Source organism: Osmia lignaria, chromosome 8 (assembly GCF_051020975.1).
Source record: "Osmia lignaria lignaria isolate PbOS001 chromosome 8, iyOsmLign1, whole genome shotgun sequence".
NCBI lineage: Eukaryota > Metazoa > Arthropoda > Insecta > Hymenoptera > Megachilidae > Osmia > Osmia lignaria.
In genome coordinates this window covers 10,715,070-10,729,083 of record NC_135039.1, presented here as the reverse complement: position 1 = coordinate 10,729,083, position 14,014 = coordinate 10,715,070, and the positions used below count along the sequence as shown (strand labels likewise).

General features: G+C 40.6%; 1 protein-coding gene and 1 long non-coding RNA gene across 12 annotated transcripts in view; one reads left to right on the top strand and one right to left on the bottom strand.

Annotated features, from left to right (window-relative positions):
• Positions 1 to 2,882: 2,882 nt before the first annotated feature.
• Positions 2,883 to 12,428, top strand: LOC117608772 (uncharacterized). Its single transcript, XR_013062585.1, has 5 exons — positions 2,883 to 3,010; positions 3,134 to 8,109; positions 10,429 to 10,660; positions 10,763 to 10,907; positions 11,681 to 12,428. It is a non-coding gene; the product is annotated as an uncharacterized LOC117608772 (long non-coding RNA).
• The window catches only part of LOC117608770 (solute carrier family 7 member 14), a 42,159-nt gene continuing 31,274 nt past the window's right edge, over positions 3,130 to 14,014 (bottom strand). For 10 of the 11 annotated variants that reach the window (XM_034334358.2, XM_034334355.2, XM_034334360.2 and 7 more), the window contains 10 exons: positions 10,486 to 10,694; positions 6,858 to 7,029; positions 5,626 to 5,809; positions 5,439 to 5,563; positions 5,006 to 5,259; positions 4,699 to 4,941; positions 4,485 to 4,629; positions 4,295 to 4,388; positions 3,550 to 3,677; positions 3,130 to 3,461 (listed from right to left, as the gene is read on the bottom strand). In XM_034334358.2, coding sequence (XP_034190249.1) covers positions 3,130 to 3,461; positions 3,550 to 3,677; positions 4,295 to 4,388; positions 4,485 to 4,629; positions 4,699 to 4,941; positions 5,006 to 5,259; positions 5,439 to 5,563; positions 5,626 to 5,809; positions 6,858 to 7,029; positions 10,486 to 10,694 — 1,886 coding nt within the window. The remainder of the gene's footprint in view (positions 3,462 to 3,549; positions 3,678 to 4,294; positions 4,389 to 4,484; positions 4,630 to 4,698; positions 4,942 to 5,005; positions 5,260 to 5,438; positions 5,564 to 5,625; positions 5,810 to 6,857; positions 7,030 to 10,485; positions 10,695 to 14,014) is intronic. The other variant, XM_034334356.2, reaches the window with a different exon arrangement.

The window sequence follows — 14,014 nt, the reverse complement described above, 5'->3', positions numbered from 1 at the left end:
ATAATAAAAATACAGAATTATACACCGATCACACATGCTCCCTCTTTCTCCCTTTCATTCTCGCCCTCTAGCTCTCCTCCCACATCCTTTATATTTCAAATCTTATTTCTTAAGTGTTCCATTTGATTCGACGTTTTCATGGATTTTTGAAGATTTTCTATCTTTAAAGGAGGATGTCCTAAAAAATAGACTTTCTTAACGAGCATAAAGAACAAAAGGGGAGGTTAAATATTGCACGAAGATGGCTAGTTCTCACACATAGCAATAGGCCATTTCTTTAAAAAAAAAAAATTTCAAATTAAAGCAGAGAACAAAGTGCCAAGCTTGAGATTCTGCTTTTTCCACCTAAATTCTCTTCGATGTTACCTCTCGAACGAGACTCTCCACATTTTCCTTATGCCCTAAGCGACTAATATAATCAAGCTTCTACATTTAAAAAAAATGTTTCTGGAGAGACCCTTTCGATCGTTTCGATGCTTCAAGATTCCGATTTCAGACTGAAGAAAATGTCTAAGTGTTCTAATGTTCCAAGGGCTCTAGGTGAATACTGTATGCAGGCACTGTTCTCTCACAGGATAGATTCCATTTTTAAACTTTGGCGCTCTTTTTGCTGGCAAATATTACACATGGGCCTCGAAGTCGGTAACTGAAAGATTCTAAGATCGATTCTTGATCAATCGTCGCTTATAGAAAGTATCTTCATCGTATATATTAAATGTACAAATTAATTCGGTGCATTTAGTATTATGGTTTCTTAATTAATATTTTGAATTTGAATATTTTCCCGCGGTTTTGAATATTTGAAAAGTGACAAGACAACATAATAACAATAACGATTATTTCAATAATTGGAATTATTATGGTTTTTTAAAAATAAATCTTTAATTAAAATAAAGAAAAGGCACCGAATTAATTTGTACATCTAATATATGATACACATATATATATAATATATATTAGAAAATTTTTAACAGACGCTTTAATACTTAAAGATAAATATTTAGATCAATCTCTCTCATTTTCTCCTTCATTCTCTCCCTCTGTCATACTTCCTCTCAGAATCTCACGGATGCTTTCCCTGCTAAAGCTGCAGGCTGATATGTGAAAAGATCACTGATCGATATGTAGATCTCAAAATAGAATAGTAAACGTTCAGATGTAAATTGATACAGCTGCCCCCTGTAAGCTTCGTCTTCAGAAAGAGGAGGTTGAATTTTCATTATGTTTTGATTTTTCTTTTTTCCTATTTCTTCTTATACAATTTGATTTGTATATCCTTCTTTTCATTATGAATTTATCTGAGAAGTGTTACAGGAACCTTCCATTATTAGAGAATTCAGCAAGTCTTCTGAAAACTGGAAACTTAAGATTCAATCATCACTTGGTAATATATCAAAGATATGTACTGAAGAATCATAAAAGTCTAATAAAATGACAACATATCATAGGAACTCGTCATTGTTAAGAAAACTAGACATTTACAATCAATAACAGATATCTGTTTCTAAAAAATTTCATGAAACCTCCTTTCTCCAATGATTAATTTATCTTCTTTCAATGTCACTTACTTGGCAAAATAATCTACATCCTGCAACCTTCACTCTGAATAAAATAAAATAAAATAAAATAAATGAAATGAACAGTGTAGATAGAGAACCAGAACTGTGCATCTATTTAAAATCTCTGAATCACGTGGATCATCATATGGAACACTGAATTTACATGAAGTTTTTAAACTCTTATCTCCCCTGTTCACCACCCCCTGCAGCCGCTGGATAAGTAGAAGTAACCCTTTGAATGATACGCAAGCAGGGGGCTTGCTATTTTCAAAGCGACTTATAGAAAGAACGGACAAAGATGATCAATGAAAACGTCATTCCCTTATAATCTGAGAATAGTGTACAAGAAGTTAAGCATAGAATTTGTTCCTTATCATTTTTTTTTTTTTTTTGCTCTTAGGATTACAACGAGTTAACGCTAAGCTTCGTTTGAAACGGGATAGACTAGATTTTAGGCAAAATCGTTTTCCCCTAAGCCCAAATCTTCTTCGTCTCGCTCGTTCTTCACGACTCAGGAACAAATGATCTTTGTTTCATTCTTTCGTTCTCCGTTCATTCGTTTCGTGACTAGCGATACGTTTAAACTTATATACCTTGTGTAGCAGTTAAAATGCTCTCTTGGAAAACACAAATTTCGCCTTACACCTAGGAATGATAAATGGTCTCTTTCGTATCTCCTACCTCTTTCTCTTCCTCGTCAACGTTCTCTTTTTCTCACTCTCTCGTTCTCTCTCGTTCGCTTTTATACAACTAGAATAATAAATATTGCCGCGAAAATTATTTGCTACATTCGTCCCAAACAGTAGTCAACAAGTTCGTCCCTCGGACACTCGCGGATCTGCCATTCTTCCCCTTCGTTAGTATTTCGTTTAAAAAATAATCCCTAGGGCGCGTCCGTGGGTCGACGATCGATCAGAACGGATTGGAAATTGACATATTTCGGTATGGAGAAGTGAAATCAGTAAGGGAAGCTCAAAATTTCGAAGCAGCACCCTTCTGCTCGACCATCGTTGCTCCATCGGCGCACCCATTCCTCCCATGTACCGAGTTGCATTGAACTTGTCGCAGTGAAGTTGGCTACAAATTCACTACGCATTCACGCCGCGTCGGTGAGTGAATGCATGGCCAACTTCACTGCGACAAGTTCAATGCAACTCAATTGTACATTTTTCAATTAAAATCAAGAATTTTCGTTCTAACAGAAGCTTCTACTCTTCAGAGTGGAATGAAACTGGAACTGAACATTTAAGGAACTTCTTCAGAGAAAGATTATCTGGCGCTTTCTAACTTTCTCATCCCCGTTCGACGACTAGTGAAATAATTATCTACTAATAAACTATGGCTCGATCTCAGTCTCCGGTAAACGAAAAGAGTTTCTAAAGGAGGCAATTCATGGTGCTCCATCGTGCGACGTCGTTCAAAGGCCAGGATCCGTGGCGAGCTCCGAAAAGGTCGTATTTTTTTTTTTTTTTTTTTTTATGCCGGTGAACATTCGACGCCGGTCAGGCTCGCATAATAATTCATCTTATATCTTCAAATATATATTATTTATATCGGCTTCGTTCGCCACTCAGTCGTCCCAGGAGGGGAAGCTTTCGTGGGCGACGAAGAGCGCTGGACCAGTGGCGCTGCTGGCGGTGGTGGTTTCTTGCCTCTGGTTCGGTGTCCCGCCGAAGTTCGTGCTACCAAATACTGGTTGACCAAACGCGTCTAGCTGTTGGCCCTCGTAGATGCTGTGATCGGTCGTCGTGTAGGGCGACGGATGCGTCTGTGGCTGTCTCTGAGGGTCTGTAACCGTCAGCTCGATGTTTCCGGCAGTCACGTTCTCTTCTTGCGTCTCGGCCGCGCTCGCCTCCTCCAGGCTACTGTGTTTAATGCCGTAATAGAAGTACATGATGAAACCTGCGGTAAGAATGATTTAGGTTAGGTCTCGTGGCGCACTTGTGGACTAACGTAGAAGCCAAGATATAAATCCGGTGATTGAGTTTACCGAGTACCATCCAGACAGTGAATCTAACGAGGGTCAAGATGCTCAGCTTGAAGATGAGGTATATATTCACGGTGACAGCAATCGCAGGGACGAATGGGAGTCCCGGAGTCATGAACATCATGCTATTCCTGAAAAAGTTTCCCTAATCAGAATCTCTGCGTCTTCAGAGGATAGAGTAAAAATAATACACGGTTAAACTTTACTTTAGGGAACACCAAATTTTCCACATTTTGCTTTTTTAATCCATAGTTTTTGATGCGTAGAATCTGAAAATGCAAGTCTTAACTTTAGGAATCCAATGGTTAAAAAGTTATGAGCGTGTAAAGTTTGACACTTTTAGTGCATTTGCTACGTTACTGTGACGCCATATTGGCTTCTTGTCCAATGAACGGTGTCGCGAGCTGCAGGCAGACGCATGTGGGTACTGACCACTTTAGCAGGTTTAGTCAAACCGTAAATTTGATACTGTTTGAGTTAGTTAGGTTTATATTTGTTTTAGGGAGAGACTGTACTGCCCATGCGAGAACCAATCAGGTTATACATATAAGGCAATATGGCGTCACAGAAACGCAAATGCACTAAAAGTGTCAAACTTTACACGCTCATAACTTTTTAACCACTGGATTCCTTAAGTTATGACTTGCATTTTTGAATTATACACATAAAAATCTATAGATTAAAACAAAAAAATGTCAAAAATTTGGTGTCCCCTAAAGTAAATCCTAAAGTTCAACCTAATACACACCTGTTTTGGGGTTTTCTACTAATGGCAAGTAACACCCCGATTATGGCAAAGAGGAAAGCGAACATTATTATCGTGGTGAAGGTTCCCATGTTCCCTAAAAGTAGTAGCACAGTTTTATTGATCTAACAATCGTCAGTTGAAAGGTCAGAGAAAGGTGAAAGGTAAAATATATATATTTTCTCTGGCTCACCCATGCCGCAAACGACAATCAAATCGAAGATGACGATCAGCAAATAGAGCAGCCCGACTAGTTTCATGACGTAACGCCCGGATGCTTCCGTTGCCGGGCCTCTATCTACCCAAGGAAATATAGCAGGACAAAGGTATTGTGCTGCCTACAATATACAACGCCGATTACAATCGATAAGGACAAAAATATTAAGCTCCAGGTAGCATAACGTTACCTGTAGCCGACGCTGGAGGTAATTCAATGGTGGCCCAATTATGGGTGTGTTTCCTGGGTACTGGTGCGTGCTGCCGCAGCTGGATGCAGCCGCAGCCGCGTGCACACTTCCATAAAACTTATTCTCGGTCCTATCGCTAACTAGGTATTGGTCGTCCTTGCCTAGACCTACTTCGTCCTCCTCTGCTCCATAGGTGTCGTCCGAATCTGGGGAGGAACTATTGCACCTCCTCACTCGTCTCACCTGTTACCAAAATGATACAATTACAATCCTAATACTGTAGATATTAGGGAAAAGGATATCTCACCATGATGCGTTGCCCGCTGTTGGCTGCTGTGAGCTCCGACTGCGCAGCCTGAACGGTATTAAGAGCGGTAGTTAATTGATCCGGTCTCAGTTCCTTGCCGTAATTCACCTGACCATTCCCCTGATTCTCCTTCGTCGGGGATCGACAAGGTGTCCTCAAGCTCGGCGGTAATAGCTCGACAAGGTTCGTGGAGTGGGGCTGGTAGCGTAGGATCAAAACGCAAGTGGACACTAGAGTGTAGGCCAGCAGAGTACCTGAAGATTACATATCACAGTTTACATCGGATACAGAATGAAATGGAGGTTTATTAAGGACAGGGCCGGCCTTTGCATTCTTAGATGGAAAATCGTTTTATGGACGTTGGGGGACCATAGTGGACCGCCTAGTCTGCCTAGGCCCAGGGTCGGCCCTGGTTAAGGATTAGAAGATTTACCTATGGACATCATTTCTACCAAGACCTCTAATTGGATCAGGAGGGCAGCTAGGGCTGCACACAAACCAGAAGTCAGTGTTGCCAGGGCTGGGGTGCCCGTTGCTGGCCATACCTGGCTCAGACTCCTGGATGACAGAGATATTGATTAAGGAAAGCTGAGGCAAATATGTTGAGATTGAAGAATTACCTGAATATAAGGCCATCCTGAGCCATGGCGTAGACTATCCTAGGCATAGGGAACATGCTGCCAAACATGGAGACTGTCAATCCAGCCAGTGCACCGACAGCGACAATGTATTTACACTTGTAAGCCCCAACTTGGCCAAACATCTCCACCAGCGCTGAATCCTGATCCACTTCGTCATAAGGAACTGAAATGGAAGAAGATTGAAATTTTTATACTGAACTAAGTAAATGGAGATAGAAAAAGGAGAAGGTGTTTATTTTTGAGGAGAAAAAACACCTTGGGTACGTTAGAAGCATAACGAACCGTGCAATGTCTGTGACGAGGGTAGGTGGAGGATCACGATGACGTTGAAAGGGTAAGCAGGGATGCGTGAAGAGAGGTCAAGGATGGCCAAGGGCTTTTTAATCGACAGACAACAGAATTCAAGCGTATAATCAGCATATGTTCCACCGACCACCTGTTATTAATTATTAACAGTGAAGAATAATTAATTAAAAAAGAAGAATTTCTATACATTTTTATTTGTAAATACTATACAAATTTACTGGACTCTTTGCCAGTATGAAACGTTACAGTTTTGAAATTGAACAAATGGAACATTCTGAACTTCTACAGGGTGTCCCAGAAAGAGTGTTAGTCCTTTAGGGGGGTGGTAGCTGGGGTGATTCTGAACAACATTTTCCTTTGCGAAAATGTTATCTGAAGCTTCGTTTTTGAATTATTAAGGAAAAGCGCTGGCCAATCAGAGCGCGCATAGCGCGCGGGCTCAGGGACGGCGGTCTCGACTACAAAAAATGGGTTTGGCCTGGGTCCCGAAGGCACCCTGCTGGTGTAGCAGGAGTCGTTGGAAAAATAAATAAATAGAACTGACCAAACATTTATAATCATTGTATACATTTTCATTTGTAAATATTATAAAACTTGCTGGACTCTTTGCCAGAAATAAATTTCATGAAATGTTACAGTTTTGAAATTGAACAAACGGAACATTCTGAACTTCTACACATTTTTATTTGTAAATATTATAAAAATTACTAGACCTGCGACAAATAAATTTTCAATATACGTTTCATGAAAGATTGCAGTTTTGAAATCGAACGTTCTGAAGTTGTGTGTGGATGACAGATTGGAAAAACGAATGAAAAAGCTTGACGTTCCATCAGGATTCGCGTTCCATTTCATCCGCGGTCGAGAGTTGTTCAACTTTCGAGAGGATTAAACGAGCTGCTCACCAATCAGCGTCAGCACCATGCTGCTGGTGACATAAGCGACGAGAATTATGATCAATGACGAGACTATCGCGAGGGGGATGCTCCTCTTCGGGTTCGTTGCCTCTTCGCCGGTGGTCGCTATTATGTCGAAGCCGATGAACGCGTAAAAACACGTCGCTGCACCGGTGAACACCTGAAACAAAGAAAATTTAACATCAAACTAATATTCTATAATAAAATAAAATAAAATAAAATAAGATAAGATAGACTCTTGCTATAATACCACTGGTTATACTGCTAGCTGGTAATTATTTTTGTTAAATTGTCTAGTTATTTTATTTCAGTGACTTTTTTTATCTTATTACCATGTGTGCAATTTATGCCAAAAAGTAATATATCAAAAATATGTGCATCGACACATGCGAACGTAGCTATTAAAAAAAGGTTTCTTTTTCTTTTCATTGATTAAAAATTATTTTTCTCTATGTTTGTCTTAGCAAACCGACTTCAAAAAAGGAGGAGTATATTTTCTTTAAGTCCATTTTGAGTATATATGTATGTATGTACATACACTGAGTTGCATTGAATTTGTCGCAGTGAAGTTGGCTACAAATTCACTAACGCATTCACGCCGCGTCGGTGAGTGAATGCGTGGCTAACTTCACTGCACTACACTAGTGTCCGTTCGTCTAGTGTATTTTGTAATTTCCAAAGCTTTTACCAGATGATTATATTAATTATTTTAACGCTTTTATTAAATAATTTATGATATTTGCTGCGGTTAAACTTGGACTCCAAAGTCAGTGCTTTTTCACTAGACGAACGGACACCATGATTGATATTGTACATTTTATAAATAATTTAATTAAAATTAATTATATAATGATTTAATTTACTTAATAAATTGTATATACATATTAAAATAATAAAATAACACTGAACGAGTTCCCTTTATAAAGAGCCTCTTTCTATATTGTCAATTCCAAGAATTTTCCATTCCTGCAACTGGCAATATAGAGAGAGTTTATTTAAAAATCAATCTGCAAATGAAATTTCATTTAACGAAGGCGCACTGAATCCTGACGAGTTTTCCAGACAAACTTTGAAGCGAATGAACCCTGCTCGCTTAATTTTTCAATGGCCCTTAACGCTGTTATGAATTTCTGATGTCTTCAGCTTCGATGGGACCCTGAAGTGGCAAGTTAATGCGATCCGGTACGGGACCACGAGGCGGTGGAATTTTCATTACAACGAAGATTAAATTATACCTTAAGTAAGCTTCGTCAGGATGAAAAAAAAGAATCCATCTTTAACCTTAAATAGTCATAAATGATTTCCTCGAAGATTTAATTATTGTCCGTGGTAATTTAGTGAGGAGGAAACAAAGGGTAGCACAGTCACTGTTCAAAGAAGCACGATTTCGTTCCCAAAGCCTCGAATTTCTTTGTACCCTCTGTGAACTAGTTCCATCGTCTTCTCGCAACCCCTTCCGGCTCTATTACCAGCGCCACCGGTCCCGACCCTTGAATGGAGGGTAAGGCTTTACAATCCCGGTGAAAGGAAGCCTCTGTTCGTTGAAGAATCGTGATTTCGTGGGATTATTATTCAAGATTAATAGCGGTCTCTATTAAATTTATAAATTATTACAGCCTTCCCTGTAAGGTTCCATTTTCAACAACCCCTTTCCATTTATATCACCGAGGATCTATTTTACAATGAAGAATATTGAAAAAATAACACATCTTTCGTTTGTTAACAAAATTACTTTGAAAGTGGACCGATGAGTGTAGGCGAAAGGGGGTTGAAACCACGTCGTGCATTAATATTAACCACGGTATTAGCACAGCTAGCCTGTTGTCGCTGAACTTTGACCTCTTCGATGTAACAGGAGTTGAAACGCGGGGGTGTGCCGGAGATAAGGTCACTAAAGATTCAAAAGCCACCCTTGGAAGCCCACGCCTGCTTAAGGTCGCGCGAAATACACACGTCAGTGGGAATTTAAATTTAAAGGGGTTGATCATTAGAGGATGTTCCAATTACGGGCTCTGAATTATTTGCAAATTGAAATATAAAAAAGCATTGAGATGTTTTAAATTATAATACAAGATGCATAAACCAGAAGCTCGTTTCTCAGCAGAGAAAAGTATCCCCCGGAGGAAAGGCGGTGATTAAAAATTCACGTTTCAGGATTTCTTTCTTCAGAAATATTCATCGAACATCCATCGCGTGCGGAAGGGATGGAAAAATATTTTCTCCTTGAAAAATTCATTCCTCGCGGATCGATCACCATCGTCCAACCAGTTTGTTAACGTTTCGGAGACTGATAAACTTTCCTTCCGAATTGCGAAATACGCTCGAATTTTATTCTGTTTACTCTTCCCCAATGGAGCAGGAATATTCCAATGTTTGCTCCCCTCGTCCCTCAGCTTCGTTAAATAAACGTTCTTTCCATGAAATTCAACTCGACTCGGTATATTTAATATTCCTGAGATCGACGACCGTCTCGGTCCGGTCCACTTCAGTTTCCTTGCTCTCCTCTTCGCTGAAATTTCCTCGGCAAACACGATCATGCTTCGTCATCCTCTCTTTCAGCCTGCTAGTTTCAACCCCTTCGGTGTGCTGCTCCGCAAAATAATTCATGCGAATATCATTTCCATGATTTTAGAATAGAAAACGTTTCTTAGTAAAAGAAAGTTACTGTTATCTGGAAGTCAGGGCCGGTTTTAGCAATATTGGCGCCCTGGGCAAGATTACCGTATATAGGAAAGAAACGTGTCAGCATATATAGCATATATGTAATATTACATAGGAGATGTAGATCATGGATATCCGCAGGATTTTGGGGGGGGGGGGGGGGGGGGGGGGGGACATGCTGTATTCGACATCCGACTCTCTCTCTCTATCCAAGGGGGGGCAAGTGCCCCGATTGCCCCCCCCCCCCCCCACCCCTTGGACGCCCATGATTTAGATAGAAAGAAGAGACACCCCCTATAGATCTAACGCACTGGACGATCCCCCCCCTTACGCCGGCCCTGCTGGAAGTAGAACGATAAGTAAATCATCAATCAGAAAGCTTATCGTGGATCTTGTTGAATTTCTTCTAAAATTTATAAGAAAGTGTTGCGCATCGAACAGATTGGCTTGCCGGAATTCTAAATAATTCAGCCGTTCTCTGATTCCTCCAGTGGCACGTGTATGCGCATAGACCATACATATTCCAAGGGAACGTGAATTCCTGTGGAGCGTGAATTCGAATTCCCTTTCTCTGTCCACCTGATGCACACGGTTTCTGCGTTGAATCCCATCCGATGCAACAAGTTTGCCATTGTTCAGCGAATCTCCGCAAACCGCGAGGAAAAAGCGTAGTTCCGTAGTGAAACAGGGAACACGGGGGCGAAGGCGCTGCTCTGACCGACTTCAGACCTTTTCTTTTCCTTCTCTACATTGTTGTCCTTTTCGGTTCCATTCCCGAGAGCTGTTTATTGTTTCGTGGTCCGATCGATGATTTTTATTTAGCAGGAAATTGCAACTGAATGAAAATGAGAATGGGGTCAATGATTCGCTCGCTAACTAACCGTTCAATTAATTTCAGATGCTCGAGTGCAGAGACGGTGAAGACGTTGGAGGATATTTTTTCAAGGGTACTTACACCACTCCAGCCGTAAGGAAGGAAGCCGTTGTGTTCGCGCCAGTTGGCGCTGTCCACGTAGAACATACCCGCCGTCATCACGAACACCCAGACGGCGAGATTGATGGCGTTTAACACGTTATTGAACACCAGGGATTTCTTCACGCCTGCGGCCATCAGCAGCATCATCAGTAAGGTGATGACAAACGCGAGGAAGTCGGGCGGTCGACCTGTAACATTCACAGATATTTTTCTATTATTCATAGGAACAATGATTCCTTATTTATTGTTTGTTTAGGATTAAAGATTAATAGGGGTAACACTTGCTTTCAATTTTCTACGTATTAACTAAAGTACAGTTTGCACGACTTTACCGACCGGGGACGGTTGAACATCGTACACGCCTCTGGCCGATCGCTCGGCCGCAAATACTTCCCTGAAGGGTAAGATTAAAAAAAATGATAACAATTATAATTCAATAATAGATAACAAATTAATAGGTTAGGTTAATTACCGGTCGATAGCCGATTAATAGATTACCGGCCGATAGCTGATTAATAAATTACCGGTCGATAACCGATTAATAGGTTACCGGTCGATAACCGTTAGACACAAAAAGCGGATTAATAGGTTACCGGTCGATAAGCATCGGTCATAAAAAGCGATTAATAAGCTACTGGTCGGTAAAGGGTTAAATTTTGTTATATCAACTGAGAATTAAAAAATTATTAATTGGTTTTTCTTCTGAAGCCTATTAACAGCTTTCTAGTAGGAAAAGTGTTAACAATTTAAGGAAACTGAATTGCTGATGTAGAATTAAATTTCGTAACAGCTCCATCACCGAAATAATCTCTATAAATAGAATGCCCCAGTCTCGTTAGCCGATTTCCATGCGAATGCTGGGTTTGATTAATTAGCATCATGCTTTTCAAAGGTTCGGGATCCGCTATTGATTGCCAAGTGGAATCAATTTCTACACGACCCTCGGTGATTGACCGTCTTCACCGGGCTGTTTTATTTGTGTCATCCCTCTTAGAGGATTCTGTATCCATTCTCCGGATGTGGGTTTCATTGATTTCCATTCCTCATTCCTCCCTTCCTTGTTTAAGATGAGATATCTTTCATAGCATCTGAATCTCAACGGTGGCCTTTTTATTTCTAAAAAAAAAAAAAATAAATAAAATTCTGTATCTAACTCGCTAAATCCTGTTTCCAGGTACAAAACTTCGTTCCAAGAGACGCCGTTACTCGATCGAAATGGAACAATTGACTAGGGAGAGTAAAAACGGTTCATCTTCAAAGGAACCTCTTTCAGGTCCGTCGTTTCGCATTCACCAGGGAAAAGAGTATTCTCTGAACTCGTTACCAACGCATTTCCACTGTTCCATTCTAAGAAACAGTGACTTGGACAGTGGAAAGCTTCTCCGAGGTATATAGGAATGGAAGTCTAAATGAAATTCAACCTTTAATTCTGTAGCTGACACCTTGAGCGACAATTTATACCCTTTCAGCTAATTATCAGACTCTTTTTTCAAAAGAATACCTCGAAGAGGAGATACAGAGAAGAAATTCAACCTGTGGGCCTTCAAGAGTAAAAAATAAACAAATAGCAAGTTCAACGTTTGAACCATTGAGAAAATGTCTAAATACAAAACAGACGGTTCGTTGAAACATTTACCCAACAATCAAAGTATTGTTACCCAGCTATCAGAGAGCTCGTTTGAAATGAAAGAAAGAAACAAATGGAACAATCAAAGAGTGGTCGTTCGATAAAAGGAAACGTTGAATCGCCGGAAGGTATAATAAAAAGAAGATCAGAGAGTTGGAGTTCACGTGGGCAGGTTAAAAAGCATCGAAGTGTGCGGCTTCGCAAACCGTTTCGGATCGATGAGGTCCACAGGTGCTAGACTTGATCCGCGCAAGCGCCCTTCTCGCACCCTCTTCAGCCTTTTGTTATCCCCAGAATTCCCCCCCCCCCCCCCCCCCCTCCGTACGCCCTTCGTCGGCTTTTTCACCCTCGTTCGCCTTATTTCCTAGCCTCCAACTACCCACCCACCCTATTTCATCCAGGATACACACGGTGTTCCGTGACTCAGCTCTTATTCCCTTATCCCTTTCGTTCTCTACTTTCCATATATCTAATACAAATTGCTAAAGCACCTATTCTGTCCCTAACTGCTGACACATTAGATCTTGACTAGCATTACAATGAGCCAATGCTGAATAGGACCATAACTGATTTTTGTAGATTTCTATTTTTGAGGTTAACAATGATAGAAAACTGGTGCATATCAACCTTGCCTTGTTCAGGGACCAAAGTTAACCTCACTTTTGAAAATTTTTTAAATTATACTGTTAAAGCACTTGATTGATGTTTAACCCTTAATATATTATTAAATATATCCTTCAGGTCCTTCAGTATGTGATAAATTCTATCAGTCAGGAACAACAATCTTATTCAGTGTATACTATATAATGCAGAATTCTTCAAGGAAGAACACTGTGCCTCCAATGAAATCCACTTATAAGTGTTTGCAAATCGCTTAATCCTCGTGATCGAGTTCCAAGAAGTTGATGAAAACGTGTTTGTCGTTCGCGGAATTATACAAGAGATCTCAGTTAAGGTTTAGGCTGTTGCGAAGTTTGTTCCAGGTCTAGGTTAAGCAAAGTTCCTCGAGTTTGATCGATGCGACATCCGCCGCTACTTCACCGTGAAATATAATCGAGAATTTGCAACGAATAGTACCTTCCATCGAGGCAACACTCGTGCTTCGACCCTCGAACATTGAAACGCCACCAGCTGCACGTCCTGGGGCGTGCTTTATCATTAAATCACAGGTTCTCGTGACTCGTTAAGCTTTCTTGCTAGATGCAGGACAGAATTGTTGGCCAGGCGAAATATCGGGGGGTCGAGGGCTCGATGATCACGCCATCCTACCTCTCTTCAGATATTTTTTCACTCTTCAGGCGATAAAAAAGGAATCTACCTTTCTTAGAGGAACGAAAGAAAGTCGGTTGACCGCTAAATTAATTCCATGGAATCGAATCAAGTCGGTTTCTCATCCTCCTAGCTGTAAACGCGTTGAAATCTGATTATCAGACGACCCGCTGCTCTGGGCGCTCTTTGTCGAGTTTACAAAGCTGATTGCTACTTGTCTGACTGATAGACTTTCGTTTCGTTCCTACAATTACAAAAAGAGAGTAAGAGAAATGGTATAGAATGCTTTTTGGAAGTAGAGTAGACCTGTATATGGTCAGACAAATAAAGAATACTAAAATAATAGACTGCCAGAGCTCTTCGAGGTCAAGGATCTGACCTTGGTGTCCTCAGAAACGGTATAGAAAGCTTCTGAAGAGAAGTGAAAATTTGAGAAGTGGAGTAGCCTCGTGTATGGTCAGACAAACGAGGCATTTCACTACTAGGGTTGTACAAGGTCCCTGAAATGCCAAGTAAAATGATATCTTCAGCATCGATCACACGTGCGATAGATAAATATGATAGGTTAGAAAAATAATCGATCACCAGGTGAGTTTCTTTACGTTGCCCCTC